We start from the raw sequence: 26,132 nt of genomic DNA, 5'->3' as shown, positions 1-26,132 counted from the left end.
GCAACAAGTCTCTTACTAGGCTGGGAACAATTTCATGGGTCATTGCTTCCTTTCAGAAAGAGGGGGTCTCCTGGAGCCCTGGAATCATCCCTGTGAGAGAGAGCTTTCTGCTCTAGATAGGTCACGTTACCAGGATAAGCTTTGTAGTAATTCTGTAAATGTCAGGACCTCTCAGACTAGAACTTTGTCCTTTTCACCATCTATGGGGTCTGTAATTGATTCCTAGGCCTCCCTCTCCTGCTAAAAGGTATTAGTCCCTTTAGAGAATCATTGGGCAAGTCTACTTATCTGAATCAGGGCAAGGCATCTTGGCTGCAGTAAGTATCCAGTCCCGTGATCTTGGTTGGTATCTTGAGGTCCTGGATGTTTTCAAATTCACCAGTTGGCCTGGTGGGACTTCACAGTTTCCGATGGTCAACTTGAGACGTTAATGATGGGCAAAGATATGGGATGTAAACCACCTATGCTGAGCCCCGCGAGGTGCTAGAGTCCATGGTCTGACTTTTCCAGCCATCCTTCACTGCCTGAGGTTGTAAATGAACTCACCACGTGGCCTGCAACTGGAATTCAAAGCCCTCAGTGCAGAAGCAGCTGTGCCTCGAGATGTTTGCTCATGACCTTTTCTCTTACCACACCCTGGGGCTCTTGGGAGGAGCCAAGAGCTGAGCTGTAGTGCCAGGATGCTGCCTCTGTCAGTGCCCATGCTAAGCCGCCTCGTGGGTCCTTTCACATCCTTCTTGCTCAACTACAGAGTACACAGGATGGAAACTGCTCTCTGCCTTTGGGAGACAGTGCATGGTTAAGCTCAATAAAGCTGTCGTTGGAGATCAAAGCATTCTGTGGCCAGCCTGAAGGAGAAAGAACCTTCAGGCCCCCAAAGCTCAGAACGATGGAAGGACAAGGGGTAGGCCGAACCCTCAGGCTGCTCCGAAATCGCATGCCACGACTTCGAGCAGGTCAGAACTGGATTGCCTACTTCCTTTTTGGGGTGATCCTGTTGTGGGCTGATTCCTCTTGGAGTGCTCCTCCCTCTTTCTTCTGTACAAGGCCCCCATGTGATCAAGCTAGGAGGATTACCTTATCAGTTTGCAGAGCTAGTCACATCTGCTGCAGAGGTCTTGATACAGCCACGAGAAAATGCCCTAGGGGCCTACTCTGATTATTTAGTGTATGTTTACTCAGGGCTCACAAAATACCACGCAGAGTTGCTACAGTAGGCAGACTCCAGTGGCCAGCACGGGCCTCCAAAAACCTCCAACAGCATGGCCCCTCAGTGTCTACAGCAGTCTTTTCTTCCTGTGTCACTCACCGGTTAACACAGGGAATTCCAGGCAGGGTCATAATGTCCTGCCACACAGGGTATCTGGCTCCCTCCTTGTCTAGTCTAACTGCTAAACCATAACAGTGTTGCTCCATCTCTATCTGTCTTTAGTCTAACTGCTGACCCACAACAGGGTCAGCTAGTTTCTGGTGAAAGGCAAGCTCTAGGAAAAACAGAGACTTAAAGGTGCAGGCTCTGACAAGATGGCTGAACATTGGCCATATTGTCCCCTCCCCCCCCTCTCTCAATTTGAGTTTACCTGGACCTTTTGTTAATCAGAGGACAAATAAAAGTCAGATGTCAGAAACCAATGAACTTACCAAATATTGGTGGAGACATTAGGTAAGCTTCTTACAGCAAAGTGAGTGAATCTCTGCCTTGATTTAGATCCTATCTGATGCCATTCTTAGCTTTTGGGCTGGTAGATACTAGTGCCTATTGATAGGATATTTCAAAGGGTTTTCTTAGTAGTCCCAGGAAGTATTAGGTAAGACACAGAGGTGGGTGATGAAAGGCTAGTGAAAAGACTAGCTAGTGAAAAGATAGCTCAAGATGATTTTGGCTCTGCAACATTTCAGTTCTCCACAATGAATTCCAATCAATTAAACTGCCCAGAATCTTTAAAATAGGCAAAGCCTTTTTTGGAGGAACTTCAGTTCTTGTGGTAGAGGGAGTGAAACTCAGGCAGGAAACTAAATGTTGTTTTCAAAGCAAGGATAGACTGTAGGTGTTTTACCTTGAAGGCTGCTCTTCACACTCAGTCCACACCATTCCTTCCCCAGCTTGGTGGCTGTGAGCACCCATCCTCTCAGTTACCTTCTTTTCAGTCTCTGCTCACTAGCATGGCTTGGTGTTCTGGTCCATCAAGGCTCCATCTAGCACCTCCCTAGACCCCATTCATGCTAACTGGGAAGGGTCTTTCACCCTGGGAAGTGGTCTGTGAACCACTCAGAGGAGCTGAAACACATTTGATCCATTGTATTTCAATGCTGTGAGCTTTTTGATTCTCTCTACTTAGATGTCTGCTTCTGATTGCCCCAAATCTTCACCAATAGTCAATGAGAAGAGCTTCCTTCTGAAAGTGTGCTATGAACACATACTATGGTCAGCATCACTTCAGAAAATGATGTTCTTCCAAAAAAGATCATAAGAAAGGGTAACTAACTGTCCCTGCACATCTGTCCCTGACACCAATGTCACCAATGTAGACATCTCTTCTTAGAAGCATCTTCTAGGGACTTGTGAAAGGAAAGGCTCTCATTAGCAGCATCTTCTATTGCCAGAGTTTTCAGAGCTGTCACAGGAACAGATGATAGTCTTGCCCAAGGCCATATCTTTACCATGGCAGCCCACTTCTAATGACTGAATGAGGTGAGGGATATAAAGGCTTGGCATTTACTCTGAGATAAGATGGCTCTAATGGCTACCAGCTGCTCTGTTCCCTCCACCAGCATTTTATTGCCCAGGTAACCTAGTTGCAATTCTGTCTTTTGCTATGATCTAATTTGTCTTTGAGGATAAGATGCATATATTTGGTTTGTTTGTCTTTTTGAGACAAGGTCTCATGTAGCCCAGGGTGGTCCAAAATTAGTTATATGGCAGAAGCTTATTTTGAACTCCTGATTCACTTGTTTCTATCTCTTAAATGCTGAGGTGTGAGATACCATGCTTGGCTGTACATGCTGACCAGAAATCCCTCTTCAGGTTGGCAGGCCTAGACTAGAGAATCTAATAGGCTTTTAGAGTAGCTACTGTAAATTTTAATTTCATTATGATACCACACGTCAGCTAAATGACATCTACCACCACTGTCATGGCAGTAGACACTTGACATAACAATGCCTGGAAAGAACCATAGAAGGTTTGAAAAGAGATTATGTTCTAATTCCTGGAAAATATCTGCCTATTCTTAGAAAAGACAGGAATAGAGCCACGCAGAAGGGATACATGTAATTCTAGCACTGTAGAAATAAGGACAGGGTGATCAAGAGATCAAGGCTAATCTCTCCTACACAACAGTCCAAGCTCAGCCTTTTTTGGTGAGCTTCCCCTGACCAGAAAAGAATACTTCTTTCCTGTATCTTCCCTCCTCATTTTTTTTATAACTTCTCACTCTGCAAAGAGCTGTGAAGTTGATTTGTGAGTTTCTCTCCTTCTATTCCTGGCTAAGAATAAATGCATCCTTCATAGTGTAGCTGGTCTTGTCATTGACTCCACAGTTCTAAGAGGGGAAAGAAGATTAAGCTTGGGAACAAATTTAGTTACGGTTGCATCCAGCAGGCTGAACCTCCTCAAGGCTGCACCAGAATGCAGTCTCTTGTCCTGTTTCCGTGCCTCCTTCACAAGTGACAGTTTCTGATAAACAGCTGGTGCCCACGCTGACTCTTATCTGCTTCCGTAGAACACAGCCCGTGTTTTAGGGCATGGTTGCTGCCTGGCAGCTCCGGACCAGTCCAGTATTCCTGAATCTAGTGAAAGTGGAAGGACAGGCAGGAGACTGTGACCTTTTAGGTGGGAAGCCTTGATAACACAGGCCTCAGCTCCTTACAAAACATGCTTCTCCACTTTATTTTTTCTTTTTAGAAATTGAGACAAGTTCTCATATTTCCCAGACTGCCTTTGAACTTACTATGTAGCCCCAAGGGTGTCTGACTTTGAACTCCTGATCCTCTTGCATCCACACCCAGAAAGCCCTGGAATTATAGGTGTGACCCCACTGTACTTGGCTCTCCTACCTTTTCAATGCAATAGAAAATAGAAAAGAACACTCAAAATAATTGGAAAACAATATATACTATTCAGAGCATGGTTTGAGTTGAGTAATATGCTAGGTGGCTTTCACTCATTGTTATGTTTCATCCTTCCAAGTAGTGCCACAGGGGAGATACTCTTTATTTTATAATAATAATAATAATAATAATAATAATAATAATATTAATAATAGTAATAATAATAATAATAAATTTACATCCTGACTGAAATTTCCCCCCTTCCTCTCTTCTTCCAGCCTCACCTCCCATTCTTCATCTACTCTTCCTTTTCTCTTTAGAAAAGGGCGTGTCTCCCATGGATATCAACAGAACATGGTGTATCAAGTTGTAGTAAGACTAGGCACTTCTCTTCCTACTAAAGCTAGATGGATGAGGCAACCCAATATGAAGAAATGGGTCCCAAAAGCTGGCAAAAGAGTTAGAGGCAACCCCTACTCCTCATGTTAGGAATCCCACAAGAAGACCAAGCTACACAACTGTAACATGTATGTAGAGGTCCTAGGTCAGTCCCATGTAGACTCCATGGTCAGCAGTGCAGTCTCTGTGAGCTCCTATAAGCCCAGGTTAGTTGATTCTGTGGGTTTTCTTGTGGCATCTGTGACCCCTCTGGCTCCTACAATTCTTCCTTTCCCTTTTCTGTAGGATTTTTAGAGCTCTGCCAAATGTTTGCCCGTGGATCTCTGCATCTGTTTTCACCAGCTGCTAAACGAATCCTTTCTGATGACAACTGGACTAGGCACCAATCTATGACTACGGCAGAGTATAATTTTACGGATTTTTTTTTCTTTTTGCGAGTCATGTCTCCTTTTATCCTGGGTGTCTGGGCTATCCAACATCTGGGTCCTGGCCCGCCATGCAATGTCAGGGGTGGGCTCCCTCTAGTGACATGGGTCTCAAGCCAGACTAGTCATTGTTTGGTCACTGTCACAATTTTTGTGTCACCTTTAGTCCAGAAAATCTTGCAGGCAAGATAAATTGTAGGTCAAAGGTTTTCTGGCTGGGCTGGTGTCCTAATATCTCCACTGGAAGTCTTGCCTGCTTACAGAAGATGGTCAGTTCAAGCTTGGTATTTTCCATTGCTAGGAGTCTTAGCTAGTGTCAAACTCAGATTCCTGGGAGTTTCCATTGCATTAGGTTTCTAGTTTGTCCTTGAAAGACTGCCAGTTCCGGTTGTCTCTCCCAGTACTCTCTTCCTCCACCTTCCCCCAATTTTATCCCTCCATTTCCTGCCCTACCACCTACAATGTCTATTCTATTTCCCCTTCCCAGGGAGATCCACGCATCTCCCCTTGAGCCCTCCTTGTCACTTAGCTTCTCTGTGTCTGTGGGGTTGTAGCATGGTTATCCTGTACAGATAATATCCACTTGTAAGTGCGTGCATGCCATGTTTGTCTTTCTGGGTCAGGGTGATTTTTTTTTCTAGTTCTTCCCATTTGCCTGCAAATTTCATGATGCCATTGTTTTTAATGGCTGAGTAGAACTAGATTTTTGTAAATGCAACCTGTTTTCTTTGTCTATTCTTTGGTTGAGGGACATCAAGATTTTTGGGCATCCAGTTTCTGGCTATTACAAATAAAGCTACTATGAACAAGCTCTACTACAGAGCTATATTAATAAATACTACAGAGTATTGGCATAACAACAGATTGATCAATGTAATCAAACTGAATGACCAGATGTAAATCCACACATCTGTGGACACCCGATTTTTGACAAAGAAGCTAGAATTATACAGTGGAAAAATGAAAGAATCTTCAACAAATGGTGCTGGTATAACTGAGTATTGGCATGTGGAAAAATTCAAATAGACCTACATCTTTCACCCTGCACATAACTTCAGTAAGTGGATAATAAACCTTAACATAAAACCAGATACATTGAACCTGACTGAAGAGAAATTTGGGGAACAGCCTCAAATACATTGGCACAGGAGACAACTTCCTGAACAGAACGGCAATAGTGCAGGACTAGCGTTGACAATTAATAAACGAGACCTCATGAAACTGAAAGCTTCTGTAAGGCAAAGGACACTGTCAATAGGGTAAATGGCAGCCTACAGGATGGAAAAATATCTTCACCAACCCCACCTCTGACAGAGGGCTAATTCCCAAAATATATAAAGAACTCAAGAAACTAGACACCAACAAACTAAATAATCCAATTAAAAATGGGGTAGGAGCTAAACAGAGAGGAATCCTAATGACTGAGAAGCACTTAAATAAATGTTTAAAGTCTTTAGCCAACAGAAAATGCTAATCAAAATGACTCTGAGATCCCATCTTACTCCTGTAAGAACGGCTAAGATAAAAAACGCAACTGATAGCTCATGTTGGTGAGAATGTGGAGCAAGGGGAATACTGCTCCATTACTAGTGGGAGTGCAAACTTGTACAGTCACCTTGGAAATCAATATGGAAATACTCTTATTATGCATGGTTCATCAAGACCTTGATATACTCTGTCTTGCAAGGAAGTTTGGAAGGCTCCATTGTGAATGGAGAATAATAATTTCAGAGCCCCCTCAGTGCCCTTCCTATCTTCTGTGCCATGAGTCACCATGAGACATCTTGTCTCGTGACTGTCTGGTGCTTACATCCTCCTCTCTCACTTTCTCCTTAAACTCTCAACTTTGAAGATCTCACAGCCCCTCCCTGATCGAGCTTCAGGAAGAGATCAAAGACACACTCAGTGCTAATCATCCACCCCAAGAAATAGAAGGGAAGGAGATCTCAGCCCACATCCTGTGTTTAAACAAAGTTCCCATGGCGGGTGAGTCAACACGGGCAAACGTTTATGAACACCCTTCAGCTCACAACCGACCGCTGTACCTAGGCTCCCAATAAAGTCATCCATTTTGCCCATCAGCACTACATTGAGAACAGCTAAGCTAGTGTGGACAGAGGCCAGTGAAAAGTGCACAAATGGTCGTTCATTTGTTCTGGTACTTATTTCTTTAATGGCTTAGGGAGGTCTTCCTTTTCTCTTCTCTTTTTAGTTCTTTCATAGGTTGGTTATTGCTTAGGTAGCCTGGGCTGACCTACAGCTGTTCATCTTCACGCCTTTGCTCCTAGGCACTAGGACTACAGGTATAACCTGTTACGTATATCAGACTCTGGTGTTTTGTTCGAGGCACATGTCCTGAAGATACTGGAGTAAGGATGAAGAAACAAGAAACGATCTCGGCATCATATTCCACTGAAGGGGAGAGATTAAAATCTATTATTATATGACCTTGTAACAGTTCAGGCATCCATATACTGTAAAGAGCTTTTAGTTGAGATTTGACAGTAACTTCTCATGCAGAATGAGCTCACACACAGGGTTAGGACGGTGGGAGGAGGCCCTGAATTTCATTTTTTTCCCCTTGTTGGTTCTTCACTAGGTCTGGGTTTACTCAGGTTCTCTGGATATGGTTCAGGATTTCAGGTCTCACGTGTCTTCAATACTTGTCTTTAAACTCTGCTGTCCATGCACTGCCCCAAGGATCATTGGCTTCTTTAAACCTAACTTTGGTGGGTGTCTGCTTTGTAGGTGATCCTCTTAACTGGGCTCCCAAGTGCCCCTGTAGGGATATATTTAAAAAGCTATATCTTCCTTACCTTAGTTACAAGAGTCCCTGACTTTAGCACTGGGATTTGGCCTCACTGATCTGGGCTCCAGAAAAACAATTTAGGAGACATCTAGCTTTAGGAAAGCAAGCATGTTAGGGACAACTAGAAAAGACCACTTTGCACGATTAAAAACAGACCACCTTTACTCTTAGCCTGAATCAGTCTTTTCTTTCTGGTTGCTTGTTTTTGTGCATCTGCATTACAAGGTTGTGACACTTTTTTTCTCTTTATGTACCCTTCAACTTTCTGAATTAACCTTTGCTGACAAAGAAGTTGGAAAATTATCTCACAGTAGATGGCCTTGAACTGCCTATCACTGACCAGCAGATGGCGCTATTCCTCTAGTCTTCATCTACCAACACAGCAGGACATCATGTCCAAAAAGGGGGAGGGAGATTTAACGTGTCTGGTTTTATGTTGAGACCTTTGATCTACTTGATCTTGGGTTTTGTGCAGGGTGATAGATATGGATCTATTTGCATCTTTCTACATGTGGACATCCAGTTAGACCAGCACCATTTGTTGAAAATGCTTTCATTTTTTTTTTTTTTTTTGTATGGTTTTGGCTTCTTTATAAAAAATCAGGTGTCTGTAGGTGTGTGGGTTTATGTCTGGGTGTTCAATTCGATTTTATTGATCTACCCATGGGGAAAAGCCTTGGAGTCATTGGCACAGGAGACAACTTCCTGAACAGACCACCAAACAGCTCAGGCTGCTCTAAGATCAACAATTAATAAATGGCACCTCATGAAACTGAAAAGGCAAAGGACATCGTCAACGGAACAAAACAGCAGCCCACAGATTGGGAAAAGATCTTCACTAACCTGACATCTGATAAAGGGATAATATCCAATATATTCAAGGAACTCAAGAAACTAAACACCAACAAACCAAATAATTCAATTAAAAGTAGGGAATGGAGCTAAACATAGAATTCTCAATGGAGGAATCTATAATAGCCAAGAAGCACTTAGAGAAATGCTCCGTATTCTTAGCCACAAGAAAAATGCAAATTAAAAAGACTCTGAGATTCCATCTTACACCTACTAGAATAGCTAAGATAAAAAACTCAAGTGACAGCACGTGCTGGCAAGGATGTGGAGAAAGGGGAACATTCCTCCACTGCTTGTGGGAGTGCAAACTTCTTTAACCACGTTGGAAATAAATCTGTCAGTTTTTCAGAAAACAGGGTATAACTCTACCTCAAGACCCAGCTTTGCCACTCCTGAGCATATACCCAACAGATGCCTCCACCACACAATAAGTATATTTGCTCCATTATGTTCATAGCAGCTCTATTTGTAATAGTCAGAAACTAGAAACAACCAAAGAATGGATAAGGAAACTGTGGTACATTTTCACAATGGAATACTACTCAGCTATTAAAAACAAGGAAAGCATGATATTTGCAGGCAAATGGGTGGAACTAGAAAATATCATCCTAAGTGAGGTAACCCAGACCCAGGAAGACACACAGGATATGTACTCACAGCCATATAGTACTAAAATTCACAGACCCAAAGAAGCTAAGAAACATGAAAGGCCCAAAGGAGGATGCTCACATCTCACTCAGAAGGGGAAATAGAATAGCCAACAGAAGTAGTTGAAGACAGGAAACAAGGTAGGTGAGGGAACACTGAAGGGAATGAGGATGGGATCAGACATATGGTGAATGGGGGGCGAGAGGACAGAGGGCTTGAGGAGAAAGAAGCAACCATGGGCAAAGCAACTCTTAGACAAGCCAGAGACCTGCAACAGGGTGAGCTCCTGTTGCGGGTTATGGGGGTGACTCCAGCTGAAACCACACATAGTGGGGGTCACAGGGAGGGCATCCTCTAACCAGACAGGACTCCTGGTGGATAGAGGGGGAAATCAATCCACCTACAAAAACTTCCATCCAGAATTTACCCTGCCTTCAAGATATGCAGGGATTAAAAATAGAGCAGATATCAAAGGAATGTGTGTGTGTAACTGATGCCTGGCCCAACTCGAGACCCACTCCAAGGGAAAGAGACAACCTCTGACACTATTGATGATGCACTTCTGTGTTTGCAGATGGGAGCCTAGCATGGCAGTCCTCTGAGAGGCTCTGCCCAGCAACTGATGGAAACAGAAACTGAGACTCATAGCCAAACATTGGGCTGAGCATTGGAAGCCTTGTAGAAGAGCTGCGGGGGGTGGGGGGTGGGGTGGGGGTGGGAGATATGGTGACCTGCAGGACACAGGAGCTCCACAAGAAAACCAACAGTCCCAACTAACCTGGGCCCAGAGGGGCTTCTGGAGACCAAAGCACCAACCAAGGACCAGGCATGGACTAGACCTTGACCCTCTACACATATATGCCCAATGAATAGCTTAGCCTCCATGTGAGTCTCCCAGAAAAGAGAAAGGGACTGTCTCTGACATGGTCTCAGTTACATTGCATGCCTTCTGGTCACTCCCCCTCCCCCCACTGTGTGCCTGCCTTTCTAGGATACTCAAGAAGAGGAAGTACACAGTCCTGATGAGACTTGAAGTGCTGGGATGGGATTGTAGGGTGGAGTATTCCATTTTCTGAGGGGTAGGAGGATGGCAGAGGGCTGGAAGGGAGAGGCTGAGAGGAGAGGAGGTGGCTACTATTGAGATATAAAGTGAATGACTAATATTTTTTTAATGAACAAAAGTTTTATTTTTAAAAAGAACGAGAAATCATTGATGACTTTCTTTAGTTTACTGTGGTTGGGCCTGGTCAACTGGTTAAAATACCAAGACAGGTGCCCTCAATAACATACTAGCCAGTGTGTGTTTTCAAGTGTACATTCTCAGTGGTTCCTTTGATACACCAGAGTTAACTCTTTCAGCAGGGTAGGAAATAACAACCAAAAGACAGAAAGACCTAAATTTATGCTAACAAAGAATATCAAATTGAAGTCAAGGTATAGGAGGTTTTAACTTTAGATTTTGATTCAAAATGCAAGTGGAGTCTTGAATCTGTAATTAAACATTTCTGGTCAGGTTTATTTTTTTTTTTTTGTACTTTTTTTTAAATTAATTTATTCTTGTTACATCTCAATGTTTATCCCATTCCTTGTATCCTCCCATTCCTCCCCCCCCCCCATTTTCCCATTATTCCCCTCCCCTATGACTGTTCCTGAGGGGGATTACCTCCCCTTATATATTCTCATAGGGTATCAAGTCTCTTCTTGGCTACCTGCTGGCCTTCCTCTGAGTGCCACCAGGTCTCCCCCTCCAGGGGACATGGTCAAATGTGAGGCACCAGAGTACGTGAGAAATTCATATCACACTCTGCACTCAACTGTGGAGAATATTCTGACCATTGGCTAGATCTGGCAAGGGGTTTAAAGTTTACCTCCTGTATTGTCCTTGGCTGGTGCCTTAGTTTGAGCGGGACCCCTGGGCCCAAATCTGCCTATCATATTGTTCTACTTGTAGGTTTCTAGGACCCTCTGTATCCTTTTATTTTGCTATTCTTCCATGCGTCTCTCATTTAGAGTCCCAATAGGATGCCTTCCCCTCTGTCCCAGTTTCCTGGTAAGTGAAGGCTTTCGTGGGACATGCCCCTTGGGCTAGTATGCAGATATAAGTGAGTATATACCATTTCATTCTTTCTGCTTCTGGGTTAACTCACTCATTATGATCATTTCTAGCTCAATCCATTTATCCACAAATTTCGGGAATTCCTTGCTTTTAATAGCTGAGTAGTATTCCACAGTGTATATGTACCACAGTTCCTTTATCCATTCTTCTACTGATGAACACTTAGGCTGTTTCCATGTTCTGGCTATTATGAATAAGGCTGCTATGAACATGGTTGAGCAAATTTTCTTGTTGTGTGCTGGAGCATCTTCTGGGTATATTCCAAGGAGTGGAATAGCTGGGTCTTGAGGAAGCCCTATTCCCATTTTTCTGAGATAGCACCAGATAGATTTCCAAAGTGGCTGTACTAGTTTGCATTCCCACCAGCAATGAAGGAGTGTTCCTCTCTCCCCACATCCTCGCCAGCATGTGGTGTCGCTTGAGTTTTTGATCTTAGCCATTCTGATGGGTGTAAGATGGAATCTCAGAGTTGTTTTGATTTGCATTTCCCTGATGCCTAAGGAGGTTGAGCATTTCTTTAAGTGTTTCTCAGCCATTTGATACTCCTCTGTTGAGAATTCTCTGTTTAGTTCCAAGCCCCATTTCTCAATTGGGTTATTTGGTTTGGTGGTGTTTAATTTCTTGAGTTCTTTATATATTTTGGATATTAGACCTTTGTCAGATGTAGAGTTGGTGAAGATTTTTTCCCAGTCTGTAGGCTGTCACTTTGTTCTCTAGACAGTGTCTCCTGCCTTACAGAAGCTTCTCAGCCTCATGAGGTCCCATTTATTAATGGTTGACATTAAGGCCTGGGCCGTTGGTGTTCTGTTCAGGAAGTTGTCTCCTGTGCCAATATGTTCCAGGCTCTTTCCCACTTTTTCCTCTAAGTGGCTTAGTGTCTCTAGTTTTATGTTGAGGTCTTTAATCCACTTGGATTTGAGTTTTGTGCAAGGTGACAAATATGGGTCCAGTTTCATTTTTTTACACATAGACCTCCAGTTAGACCAGCACCATTTGTTGAAGATGCTATCCTTTTTCCATTGAATGGATTTGGCTTCTTTGTCAAAAATCAAGTGACCATATGTGTGTGGATTCATCTCTGGGGGGTCGATTCGATTCCACTGATCAACCAGCCTGTTGCTGTGCCAGTACCATGCTGTTTTAATTACTATTGCTTTATAGTACAGTTTGAGATCAGGTATGGAGATTCCTCCGGTGCACCTTTTATTGTACAAGATTGTTTTAGCTATTCTGGGTTTTTTGTTTTTCCATATGAAGTTCAGAATTGAACTTTCAATGTCTTTAAAAAATTGTGTAGGTATTTTGATAGGGATTGCATTGAATCTGTAGATTGCTTTTGGTAGGATGGCCGTTTTTACTATGTTAATTCTCCCAATCCATGACAAAGGAAGATCATGCCATCTTCTCAGGTCATCTTCAATCTCTTTCTTCAGAGTTTTGAAATTTTTTTCATACAAGCCCTTCACTTGCTTAGTTAGGGTAATTCCTAGATATTTTATATTGCTTGTGGCTAATGTGAAGGGTGTGGTTTTCCTAATTCTTCCTCTGCAAGCTTGTCATTTGTGTATAGGAAGGCTACAGACTTTTTTGAGTTAATTTTGTATCCAGCCAATTTGCTGAAGGTGTTTATCAGCTTTAGGAGTTCTCTGCTGGAATTTTGAGGGTCACTTATGTACACTATCATATCATCTGCAAAGAGGGATAATTTGACTTCCTCCTTTCCCGTTTGGATACCCTTGGTCTCCTTTTGTTGTCTTATTGCTCTGGCTAGAACTTCGAGTACTATATTGAAGAGATATGGAGAGAGTGGGCAGCCTTGCCTTGTTCCCGATTTTAGAGGAATTTCCTTGAGTATGTCACCATTTACTTTGAATTTGGCAATTGGCTTGCTGTATATAGCCTTTATTATGTTGAGGAAAGTGCCTTGTATCCCTGATCTCTCTAAAACTTTAAACATGAATGGGTGTTGAATTTTATCAAATGCTTTCTCTGCATCCAAGGAGATGATCATGTGGTTTTTTATTTTCAGTTTGTTTATATGGTGGATTACATTGATCGATTTCTGTATATTAAACCATCCCTGTATGCCTGGAATGAAGCCTACTTGGTCATGATGAATGATATCATTGATGTGTTCCTGTATTTGTTTTGCAAGTATTTTATTTAGTATTTTTGTATCTATGTTCATAAGAGAAATTGGTCTGAAATTCTCTTTCTTTGTTGAGTCTTTGTGAGGTTTAGGTATCAATGAGACTATGGCCTCATAGAATGAATTTGGTAATTTTCCATCCATTTCTATCTTTTAGAGTAGCTTGAAGAGTATCGGTATTAGCTCGCCCTTGAAGGTCTGGTAGAATTCTGCACTGAAACCATCTGGCCCTGGGCTTTTTTTGGTTGGGAGACCATCGATGATTGCTTCTATTTCTGTAGGGGAAATGGGCCTATTTAGCTTATTTATCTGTTCTTCATTCAACTTTGGCAAGTGAAATTGATCAAGAAAATCGTCCATTTCCCTTAGATTTTCAAATTTTGTGGCGTATATGCCTTCAAAGTAGGATCTTATGATTCTTTGAATTTCTTCAGTTCTGTTGTTATGTCTCCCTTTTCATTTCTGATTTTGTTGATTTCAATACTGTCTCGCTGCCTTTTAGTTAGTTTGGCTAATGGTCTGTCTATCTTGTTGATTTTCTCAAAGAACCAGATTTTCGTTTTGTTGATTCTTTGGACTGTTTTCTTAGTTTCTAATTTGTTAATTTCAGCCCTGAGTTTGATTATTTCCAGGCGTCTACTCCTCTTGGGTGTTTCTGCTTCTTTTTTTTTCTAGGGCTTCCAGTTGTGTTGTTAAGATGCTTATGTGCGATGTTTCCAATTTCTTTTTAAAGGCACTTAGTGCTATGAATTTTCCTCTTAGCACTGCTTTCAATGTATCCCACAAATTTGGGTATGTTGTTTCTTCATTTTCATTGAATTTCAGAAACTCCTTGATTTCTTTCTTTATTTCTTCCCTGACCCAGGTGTCATTTAGCAGAGAGTTGTTTAGTTTCTACATACGTGTAGGCTTTTTTTTATTTCTGTTGTTGTTGAATTGCAGCCTAAGAGCATGGTGATCTGATAGGATACAAGGTATTATTTCAATCCTCTTGTATCTACTGAGGCTTGCTTTGTGACCTACGATGTGATCAATTTTGGAGAAGGTTCCATGGGGTGCAGAGAAGAAGGTATATTCTTTCTTGTTTGGGTGAAAGGTTCTATAGACATCTGTTAGACATTTGACCCATGGCATTGGTTAATGATGTCATTTCTCGGCTTAGTTTCTGTTTCAATGACTTATCCTTCAGTGAGAGTGGGGTGTTGAAGTCTCCCACTATTATTGTGTGGGGATCGATGTGTGGTTTAAGCTTTTTTAGGAGATCTTTTACAAATGTGGGTGCCCTTGTATTGGGAGCATAGATGTTCAGAATTGTGATGTCATCTTGGTTGACTTTACCTTTGATGAGTATGAAGTGTCCTTCCTCATCCCTTTTGATTAATTTTGGTTGAAAGTCTATTTTGTTCGATACTAAAATGGCTACGCCTGCTTGTTTCTTGTGACCATTTGCTTGGAATATTTTTTTCCAACCTTTTACCCTGAGGTAATGCCTTTCATTATGGGTGAGATGTGTTTCTTGGATGCAGAAGAATGTTGGGTCTTGTTTATGTACCCATTCGGTTAGTCTGTGTCTTTTTATTGGAGAATTGAGGCCATTGATGTTGAGAGATATTAATGACCAGTGACTGTTAAGAGTCTTAATTTTGATGTTGTTTCCAGTCGAGCGTTTGTGTAGTTGTGTTTTTGCCATGGGATAGTTATTTATTTCCTGGGTAGTTTTGGTTGTAGCTTTACCCTTTGGGATGGAGTTTTCCTTCTAGTAGCTTCTGTAAAGCTGGATTTGTGGATAGGTACTGTTTGAATTTGTTTTTGTCATGGAATATTTTGTTTTCTCCATCAATGGTTATTGATAATTTTGCTGGGTAAAGTAGTCTGGCCTGGCATCTGTGGTCTCTTAGGGTTTGCACGATCTCTGTCCAGGCCCTTCTGGCTTTTATGGTCTCTGCTGAGAAGTCGGGTGTAATTCTGATAGGTTTACCATTAAATGTTATTTGGCCCTTTTCCCTTGCAGCTTTTAATATTTTTTCTTTGTTCTGCATGTTTTGTGTTTTGAGTATTATGTGGCGGGCAGTTTTTCTTTTCTGGTCAATTCTATTTGGTGTTCTATAGGCCTCTTGTATGTTTATAGGCATTTCTTTCTTTAGATTGGGGAAATTTTCTTCTATGATTTTGTTGAGAATAGTTTCTGGGCCCTGGAGTCTGATGTCTTCTCTTTCTTCAATGCCTATTATCCTCAGATTTCTTCTTTTCATGGTGTCCTTAATTTCTTGGATGTTTTGTGTCAGGAGTTTTCCAGATTTGGCATTTTCTTTAATGGTTGATTCAATATCTGTGATTGTATCTTCTAGCCCTGAGATTCGTTCTTCCATCTCTTGGATTCTGTTAGAAAAGCTCACCTCTGTGTTGCTCGCCTTCTTCTCTGAGGTCTCACGTTCTCGTTTTTCTTCTGTCTGTGTGTTTATCATTGAATCCATTTTCATTTTCAGATCTTGAACTGATTTTTTGATTTCTTTCATCTGATTTTATAGGTCTTCAGAGCTTGAACCGTTTTATTTATTTCTTTCATCTGATTGTTTGCATTTTTCTGCAATTTTTCCAGTTCCACTCTATGTGCTTCTTTTATGTCTCTCACCTGTTTGTCTGCGTCTTCCTGTATTTGATTACGTATTTTATTTGTTTCCTCCATTATCATCCTCATTACTAAGGATTTGAGGTCATTTTCTTGTATTTCCGTTGTATTTGAGTTCTCTGGGTTGTTTTCTTTGGGATAGCTGGAAACTGGAGATGCCATGTTGTTTTGGGTTTTTTTGCGTATGCTTTTTCGTTGTCCTTTAGACATCTTGCCGTCTTTGTTTTTGTTGGGTAGCTTCCAGAGTTGGATGGAGGGTGTCTGACGATAGATTCACTTATTTTCTCACGATTTCCCTAGGCTGGGAGCTCAAAGCTTCACTGGTGTGGATGTTAGGAAGTTAGCCCTGTTGTTCTGGTCTCTCATAGCCAGTGATCTTCAGCCCCCCTGTGCTGTGGATCCTGCAATTGTTCTGGGTCTCTGAATGAGCGTTGGGTCAGGCCAAGGTATCCACAGCCTTCTGTGTTCCCTGCCAAGTCCAGCCAGGAACACTGGGCCCGAATCACGGGCTGAACTCAGCTAGATTCTCAGGGCCTGAACCATCTGCCGAGCTTAGCTAGAGATTCTGGGCCCAAAATGCACACAGGGTCCAGCCAGAATTTTTGGGCTGGGACTATGCACCAAGCTGTGTTCAGTTATTGACTCAGGGCCCGAACTGACCACCAATCTCAGCCAGGAACTCTGGATTCAAACTGCACACTGTGTCCAACCAGAGTCTTAGAGCTGGTGGAACCGAGCGCTCTGTCCAGCCTGCACCACAGCAGGAGAACTGCGGCTGCTCTGAGTTAGCACCAGTGGTGGAACCAAGTGCTCAGCCCAGACTGTGTCACCGCAGGGGAGCTGCCGCTGAGCTGAGGTGGCGCCTAGGGTGGAACTGAGTGCTCAGCCAAGCCTGCGCCACAGCAGGAGAACTGCGGCTGCTCTGAGTTAGCGCCTGTGGTGGGACCAAGTGCTTCGCCCAGACTGTGTCACCGCAGGGGAGCTGCCACTGAGCTGAGGTGCTGCTTAACGTGGAGCTGTGCGCTCAACTAAGCCTGTGCCACATCAGGAGAGCTGTGATCGACCTGAGTTAGTGCCTCAGGCAGAATTGCTTGCTGGGCTGGGCCAGTACCCGGGAATCTGGGGCCGAACTGTCCGCCGAGTCCAGTCTGGGTCCGAAGGCTCCACTTGACCCAAATCCTGCCCCGAGTCCCCTCTCCTGCAGCAACTCCCACCAGCCACCACACCAATCGCCTCCACCGGAAGGCTATGAGCTGCAAACCTCAGCTACCGCTGCTGGTGCCGCTGGTGCTGCTGCCTCTGCCACTGCCGCTCCGATCAGAGAAAATCCACGCTCCTCCCGTGTGCAGGGGCTCGCAGGTCCTCCGCACCCTGGTCCCTCTGAACCGTGGAGCACTCCCACTGCCGTGATGTTCGGACCTCGGTGTTCCTGGCTCAGAAATCTGTGCAGTTCCCTGAGTTGTTCACTGGAGCCTCCAAACGCGGTCCACACTGCTTGCCGCCATTTTTTATCTTTGTCTCTCAAAACGATTTCTAAACTTTTTGTTGTTACAAACATTTTAATATTCTTCAAATGAGATTTTGTAGACATTCAGTGTGTAGAGACTGGTTGAAGCTTCCTGGAAACATCTCTTGCCACAAGACTGTCCTTGATGTTGATGAATCTGCAGGAACTCCAGACTCCAGGAATTTCATTATGAAAGCTTTTGGAAAGGATAGTTCCTAGAGTTTCTGTCAAGTACGCTAACTAAATTAGTGGCTAGCAATTGTTACACATTATGATACCATACTACATTGTCCTTTGGGTAAATCATAGAATCATGAAGCTATCAATCTCCAGTTATAAAATGCTATATTTCATACTTTTGTCTGAGACTAAAATCTTTCACAAGTATTAATGTCTCTCAACATAGGGTGAGTGTGATAGCCAAACTGTACTGTAAGCCTCACAGATATGGATGCAATGTTGGTCTCCTTTGAGATATATGAGTCAGTATCTAAAAGGGGCAGCCCTGGCCTAGATTTATTATCTGCAGCCTACAGAAAATGGTGGTGTCATCTCATGATCCATTCCATGCATCTTCATCCTTTGTACTTGATGTGGTTGTGTGACATTAAAAATAAGTAAGTCTAGACAGGGGATGTTGAAAGAAACAGGAATAGGCCACATGGGGAGATTGTAAAGCAAGAGTGAGGTTCTACTTCTGCACCATGTCCCGGTTATTTTATTGATCTTTTTCTTTTGAATTATGTATGCTTACTTATGTATGATATAACAGTAAAATAATTTGTTTCAAAGAACTCTGAGCCAGGTATGCTGGTTAAAATCTGTTATGCCAGTACTTGGGAGAGACAAGAGGATCAAAAATATTTTTTTAAGGATTTATTTATTTATTTGTTATGTACACAATGCTTTACCTGCATATACACCTCGAGGCCAGAAGAGGGCATCATATCACATTATTGATGGTTATGAGCCACAACGTGGTTGCCAGGAATTGAACTCAGGACCTCTGGAAGAGCAGTCAATGCTCTTAACTGCTGAGCCATCTCTCCAGCCCCAAGGATCAAAAATTTGAGGCCAACCTAGTCTACATAAAGTTTGTGGCCAGAGCTACAAAAGATGTTATACAGAATAGTATCCAACAGATCCAGCACATTAACACTAATTACTCAGTATTCATTACTTACACATTCATAAACCCTGTTCTGGATAGTTTTATGTCAACTTGCTACAAGCTAAAGTCATATGAGAAGAGGGAACCAAAGTTAAGAAAATTCCTCCATCTGATCAGCTTATAGGCAAGCCTGTAAGCCATTTTCTTAATTAGTGATTGATTGAGGAGAGCCCAGGCCACTGTGGGTGGTGCCATCACTGGGCTGTTGGTCCTCGGTTCAATAAGAAAGCAGGCTAAGCAACTTATGAGGAGCAAACCAGTAAGTAGTACACCTCCATGTTCTCCGCATCAGTTCCTGTTCTGTTGAGGTTTCGGTGCTGACTTCCTTTGATGATGAACAGAAATATGGAAGTAAAAGTCAAGTAAATCCCTTTCTCAACTTGCTGTTTGGTCATGGTGTTTCAATGCACAATAGGAACCCCAGTGAAGACAAGTTGGTACTAGATTGTAGAATATTGTAGTGACAGACCTGACCATGCTGTTTTGGGGAGAGGATTGTGGAAGGATTTTGGAATTCATGCAAGAGAGCCATTGGTGAGCTGTCTGTACGAGCTTGGAAGGGAAAAACGTTGTGCACAATGCTAACAATGGAGGCCTGGTTTATGAAGTCTTAGGGGGACGTTTTCAAGACTCTGTTGAGGCCATTTGTTATTTTGAATTAAGATTTTGTGGTTCTAGTAGCTGGGGCTGAAGAAAAAGCTGTGGTTAACAAGATACACCAGAACTACTAAAGTGAAACTTGTGCTATTCTAGGGTATTCCATGCTGGTCAGGTGGAGCTGAGAAATTGGTGAAGAAGAAGAGACCAACATCTTTGAGGCAAAATCTTCTGGCAAGTGTTTCCTCAGAGCCAGCACACAGAAGCCACGTTCCAAAGGTAGCCAAGGTTACCTCATGCTGGCAGCCAAATTTGAGAGCATAAGAATTAGCTGTGGTTTTGAAGGCATGGAGGAGTCATAAAGAGTACCTGAGGCTTGGCACTGTGAGAGGCCCCTGATGAAGGTACAGGCTCATTGGCAGGATGGAAAAAGTCATGCAGAGAAATTGAGGCTTGGGATCATGAAGAGAGTTCATGCAAGACTGTTGGTGAAACTGCATCCCAGTTGTAGCAGAAGCCTCCAGCAATTTGGAGATGACAGTGCCATAGGATGACCACCAAGAACAGCAGCAGCTGTGGAGTGGAGCCAGCCAGATCCTAGAATACTAGCTGTGTGTGTTGCAGGTGACAGAGCTAGAGAAGTGACTCAAGCCCCTTGGAGGAGCCTAAAAGATCGTGAGTGACTTCCAGATAATGGTCGTTGAGCTATTTACATATTTGGAGTTTGGTTTTGCTTTGAATTGTGCATGACTGTGCCTAGACCTTCCCTCTTGAAATAAGAAAGTATTTTTTTTTTTAATTTACAAAAGCCCACAGTTAAAAAAAAATACTTTAAAATTTAAAGTTTTTGGATTAAAAAGAAAAGACTGGCTATTTTAAAGAAGACTGAACTTTAATGTGTTTGAATTTGTAAGGGCTGTGGAAGTTTTAAAGTTATTCATATTTTTTGATGTGATAATTTGGAGAATACGAGAAAAGTTATGACTTAACAATGTTGTGCTTGTGTGCCAATTTGAAAAGGCAACAATTGTGCTGGATACTTTTATGTCAACTTGGCAGTTAAAATTATCTGAGAAGTGGAAACTTCCATTAAGAAAATCCTTCTAAGCTGGGTGCAGTGGCACACACCTGTAATCCTAGCACTTGGGGAGGCACAGGCAGGTTGATCTCTGTGAGTTTGAGGCCAGCCTGGTCTACAAGGTGAGTCCGGGACAGTCAAGGCTACACAGAGAAACTGTGTCTCAAAACAAACAAATAAGCAAACAAACAAAAAAGAAGGAAAGAAGAAAATTCCTTCATCAGATAAGGTCACAGACAAGCCTGTAAGTCATATTCTTAACTAGCGATAGATGGGAACTGGTCCAGCCCTTTTTGGTGATGCCATCCTTGAGCTGGTAGTCCTGATTTCCATGAGAAAGCAGGCTGAGCAAGCCGTGATGAGCAAGCCAGTAAGCAACATCCTTCCTGGGCATGTGTATCTGCTCTTGCCTCCACATCTTTGTCCTATGCTGAGTTCTTGTAGTTACTTCTTATGATGGTGAACAGTGATACAGAAGTGTAAACCAAGTAAATTCTTTTCTCACCAACTTGTTTTTTTTTTATCATGGTGTTTCATTGCCCCAATAGAAACCCTAAGGTAGACACTCTTAGTTCTTTTACTTAAATGAATTGAAATTTAGATATTATCCACATTTGAACTAAGGCTATTTACATCTTTATATTGTCAGAAACTACAAAGTCTGAAGTGTCATTAGTTTTGTTATTGCTGGTGTTTATCTTGGTGTCACTTGTAACTCTGCTCTTTTATGTTCTCAAGCCACTCATAGGAATGACTTTTGGACTTCTTAATCTTAGATGTGCTCATGATGCAAGAATCTGACTCCAGTCATCATCAAACCCCTACCCAGACTTAGCCAAGAGACAGGACATTCTCCACAGTTAAGTGGAGACTGGGGACTGACTTTCACACGAACTCTGGTGCCCCATATTTAGCCATGTCCCCTTGATAGGGAGGAAGGATAGCAGACTATCACAAAGAAACTTGATACCCTAGCATCATATTCAAGGGGGAGGAGGTCCCCTTCAGTCATAGTCATAGGGAAGGGGAATGGGGTGAAAGTGGGAGGGAGGGAGGAATGTGAGGATGCATGGGATGGGATAGCAATTGAGATGTAATATGAATGATTTTATTTTTTGTAATTAAAAAAAAGGAATCTGACTCCTTCCTGGTTTTTTTTAAGTAGTTGTACCTAAACTTTTATACACTGATACACATGACATTACTAAAAATTAGTTTTCTCTTTTATATTGAAGCTACAACATTATACTGAGATGAGATTGTGTGAATCGGGTTGTTACCTATGAATTTAGAATCCAGGCTTTGGATCTGAAATAGGTGGAGAACCTCTGACCCAGGGAATAAATGCCCTGCTGTACAGGTGTCCAGAGAAAGTATACAGAGGGAGCAAACAGACCTGCTAAGTCCTTACTTCTAGACTTTCTTGAATGCCAAAGAGAAATTTTAAAAAGTAAATAAAGAGAGTTTCAGTTCCCAGATGAATTAGCCATAGAAGGCCCCAGGGAGAAGATGAGTTTAGAGAAAAAGCCTGTACTAAGTGTGGAGAGAATCACCTAGAAATCCTGGGAAAGAATGCTTTCACTTGTGCAAAGCCCCTGAGGTGGGGGTATGCCTGAGGTCCTGAGAAATTTCAAGGGGACATAGTTTTCTTAGACCAAGAGGGAATTGCAGAGATTATATTACAGTAACTTGTTTATAATAATCTGTTATATAGTTAGCTCCTGCCTACCATCTTCCCGATCATAGCTGATGACCTGCAAACAATTGTTTATGTGATTAATATCTAAAGTAGAAGGAAAAACAAAGTGGTTCTTTTTTCACATGAAGGAACACTTTATGTCATGATAAAGCAGATTGACCAAAAACTATGGCAATCATTGGGTGCTGTGGTCAAACCCATTAGTCTCAGTTACTCTAGTGGACAAAATAAAAGAAAGACCATCTTATAAGATAAAATCAAATAAAACAAAACAAAACACCTATCACAAAAGTAAGCACTTAATTCTTAAAAGTATTGAGTGTTAGTGAAATGGCCTTGTGGGTAAAGGTGCTTGACTCTATATCTGATTCCCTGCGCTAGAGTCCAGGGATCTCCTGATGGAAGGAGAGAATATTCTTCAGAAAGTTGTCCTCTGACCTGCTATGGTTCATGGACAATCTCTCTCACATATAAATAAATAAGTGTAAAAAAATGTTGAGACATATTTTCATGCTAATTTTTCTGGTAGGATGTAAGGACACATTCTTCACAGCTTTAAAACTAGTAGTAAGCACTTCATTAACGTTCACTTTATACACAATTTTAGACTCCTGTAGATCTCTCATCAGCACTGCCTGTGTTCTGGAGTTTAGGAGTCAATGTGATACCTTCCTAAGAATGGTCCTACCCTACTGACCTGCCCTAGAAACGCCCTCCTTCTGATCAATGTGCCAAACATGTAACATTTCCTATGCACTGCTTCAGTCATCATAAAGACGGCCCCACCTTACAGAAGGCTATAAGGCCGCCGGCTCCACCACTTCCTCACACACTCTCTTCTGCTCCATTCTCCTCACGCACAGTTGGTATTTATACTTTGGGAAGAAATTTCCATCAAAATTGCAGAAACCAAAGACACTCCTGTTTTCCTATTGTCAAACTTTAGGTAGAAGCAAGGTGGCTTTTGCCAGGAGTAAGAGACTGTTAAGAGCCATGAGGACGAGTAACAGATCAGGTATAGGTGTAGCAGTTAAAAGTTAGTGTTTAAACGCTCTCTTCCTGGCATTTCTGCTGGTATGCGATTCCACTCAGGAACCAGAAGACATTTCTGTTATTTACCCTGGGGTTTTGGTGAGGATCCAGAGGTTCTGTTTCCATAACTGCTTCCACTCTCTAAAGAAGCCATTTCTGCCTCTCTCTCTGGTCAGCAGAGGCAATGCAACCTGAAACACACAGGCACAAAGAGTAGACTGGTAAGCTTGATGAAGTTGCAGCCCCTCTTAGAGGTCAAGGGCACTGTAGATGTGGCAGCTTAGAGTGGAGCAGCAGTAAGCTATAGAGTTCTACAGGTGAGACAAAAGATGACCCCATATTCAGATATTAAGAAACGCTATCATATTATGCCAGCCTCTAAATAAATAAAAAGTTCCTCTTATCAATATGGGTCATTCAAGAAATCGTTATACGTACTGAGCACATAGTGTGTTGTACAACATATTTTGGTAGGATCTTCATATGGACACTAAATACATCTACTAAGAAAATATGGAATAAGTTTACGCCATTGTTTCATCTCCTGAGTGACAGATTAGAAACATGAGAGCACCAGTGAGGGCTTCTTGGTGTCTCTCCTCCTGTGAGGGGTTAGTGAAGTTTTGAAGAAGAGTTTCATAAGTTCTAAACTAGGTGAACTGCAGTAAACATCAGCATCATTTTGGGAGTCATTCATACCTTTTGGATTTAGGTATCCTAGAACCTGCCCCCAGATGGGCCAGCTTTCCTAAAGACCATATAGTTTCTGCCATTAAAATTGAGAGGTTTGGAAAGATCAGTAACTGTCCGTCACTTGGACAATGACAGTGCAATGAAGAGGAAATAATCACTCTGGGCAATATAGGTCAGCTTATCAAAGCTGTCTTTGAGTTTATTATAAATAGACATTCATGTCCCAGGAGTATGGCTCTGTTATTCCTTACTTGCACTGTATACTTGGAGATGTTTCTTTAGGGTGGAGATCAGAGGTATATTGTCCTGATCACAGAAAGAATGGTCAAAGTCATCCATATCAACAGGCCAGACCATGCCGCCTCCAAGCCATGCTCTTTAAGCCACTGGGTCTGTTTAAGGATAGAGAAAAACAAGAATCATCTCCTCCCCCACCACCACCTCTTAGATGCAGAACCAGAGCCTCAGCACACTGAAGGAAGTCTTCTTACCTTGACACAGAAGCTCATGACATTGTCATAGTTGTTAAGTTTTCATGAGTGTGTAGGCTTTTGTTATTTCTGTTGTTGCTGAAGTCCACCTTTAATCCATGGTGCTGTGAGAAAGCACAACAGGCTAATTCAATTTTCTTTTATCAGTTGAGGTTTGCTTTGTGACAGAGTATATGGTTGATTTTGTAGAAGTTTCTTTACAGTTCTGAGAAAAATGTATGTTCTTTTTGTTTGGGTGAAAAGTACTGTACATATCTATTACATCCATTTGATTCATGACATCTATTAGTTTAATTTTATTTATTTAGTTCTGTCTCAATGATCTGTGAATTGTTGAGAGTAGGTTGTTGAAGTTTCTCACTATTGATATGCAAGGAACAATTTGTGAGTTACACTTTAAATAAAAAGTTTTTTATAAATATGGGGGCCTTTGAATAGAGGTTCAGGATTTAAATGTCTGCTTGCTGTATTTTTCCTTTGATGAGTATGTATGAAGTATCCTTCCCTGTATCTTTTGGTTAAGTCTATTTCATTTTAGGCAGAATGTTAAAAACAAAACAGCTCAGATTGGTGGTACAGGCCCTTAATTCCAGCATTAATGAGGCAGAGGTTAGGAGATCTGTGAATTCAAGGCCAGCCTTATTTACATAGAGAACCATAGGCCAGGAAGGATTACATAGTGAAACCTGTCTCTAAATAAATAAACAAACAACAATAAAAAGAAAACCAGAAAAGCCCTCATGTAATAAGAAGCCACTTAGTTTAGAATTTTTTATTATCTATTGATCTGTATGAATGTAATTCTTAGTCGCAAATTTATGATGTTTTAATAAAATCTTCTGAAAAAAAAAACCAAACAAACAAAAAGAAAGTCTATTTTATTAGGTATTATGATGGTTACTTCAGCTAATTTCTTTGGTCTCATTGCTTAAAAAACTTTTTCTCAGACCTTTACTCTGAGGCAATTTCTTTTTGCTACTGTGGTACGTTTTCTGTATGCAACTAAATATTGGTTCCTGTTTAGCCATGCATTCTGTTAGCCTGTGTCTGTTTATTGGAGAGTTGAGTCCATTGACGTTGAGAGATAATAATGGCCAATGATTGTTAGTTCCTTTTACTATGATGTTGGTGATGGTAATGTGTTTGTGTTTGTCTTCTTTTGGTTTTGCTGTGATTTAAAGCCTGTGTTTCTTGGTTGTAGTAAACCTCCTCACATTGGAGCTTTCCTTCTAGTATTTTTGTAAGGCTGCATTTGTGCACAGATATTGTTTAAATTTGTTTTTTTCATGGAATATTTTGTTTTCTCCATCTATAATGATTGAAATTTTTTTCTGGGTATCTACTTCCTCAATAGGTATAACTACTATTATTTGAAATTCTAAATTCCACACATCTTGGGCATTTCATAAAACAAATGTGAACAGAATGTTGAGAAAGTGATCCCTGAGTAGGAAAAGGGAAAGATTTTAGACACTGACCATATAAATTACATGTGAATAATTCTAGGAACAAACATTATTCAAACAGAGCTAATAACTTCCAAAGGATTTTGTTGTTTACCTGCCAATAAAAATATGCTTTTATGCCAGGTATGCAAATTCTGTGAAATAGAACCTGATTTCTGTATCTCAAGAGATGTTTACCAGCTTCGTAATGTGGGGGAAAGGGTATTAATCAAATGCTTACTTTGTGTAAAGGTAGACTAAACCTCTTGCTAGGAGGTATGACATTAAAAACATAGTCAGTAGTTGGGAGCTAACAATTTGCAAATCAGCCATATATACTCT

General features: G+C 41.7%; 1 protein-coding gene across 1 annotated transcript in view; it reads left to right on the top strand.

Annotated features, from left to right (window-relative positions):
* Positions 1-889: 889 nt before the first annotated feature.
* Positions 890-26,132, top strand: part of LOC127206141 (chitinase-like protein 3) — a 41,336-nt gene continuing 16,093 nt past the window's right edge. The window contains exons 1-2 of the mRNA XM_051165424.1: positions 890-956; positions 4,735-4,852. Of these exons, the coding sequence (XP_051021381.1) occupies positions 890-956; positions 4,735-4,852 (185 nt within the window). The remainder of the gene's footprint in view (positions 957-4,734; positions 4,853-26,132) is intronic.

The sequence above is a fragment of the Acomys russatus genome, chromosome 23 (genome assembly GCF_903995435.1).
Source record: "Acomys russatus chromosome 23, mAcoRus1.1, whole genome shotgun sequence".
Taxonomy (NCBI): domain Eukaryota; kingdom Metazoa; phylum Chordata; class Mammalia; order Rodentia; family Muridae; genus Acomys; species Acomys russatus.
The sequence above is the reverse complement of the archived record's forward strand: the minus strand, read 5'-3'. Positions and strand labels throughout refer to the sequence as shown.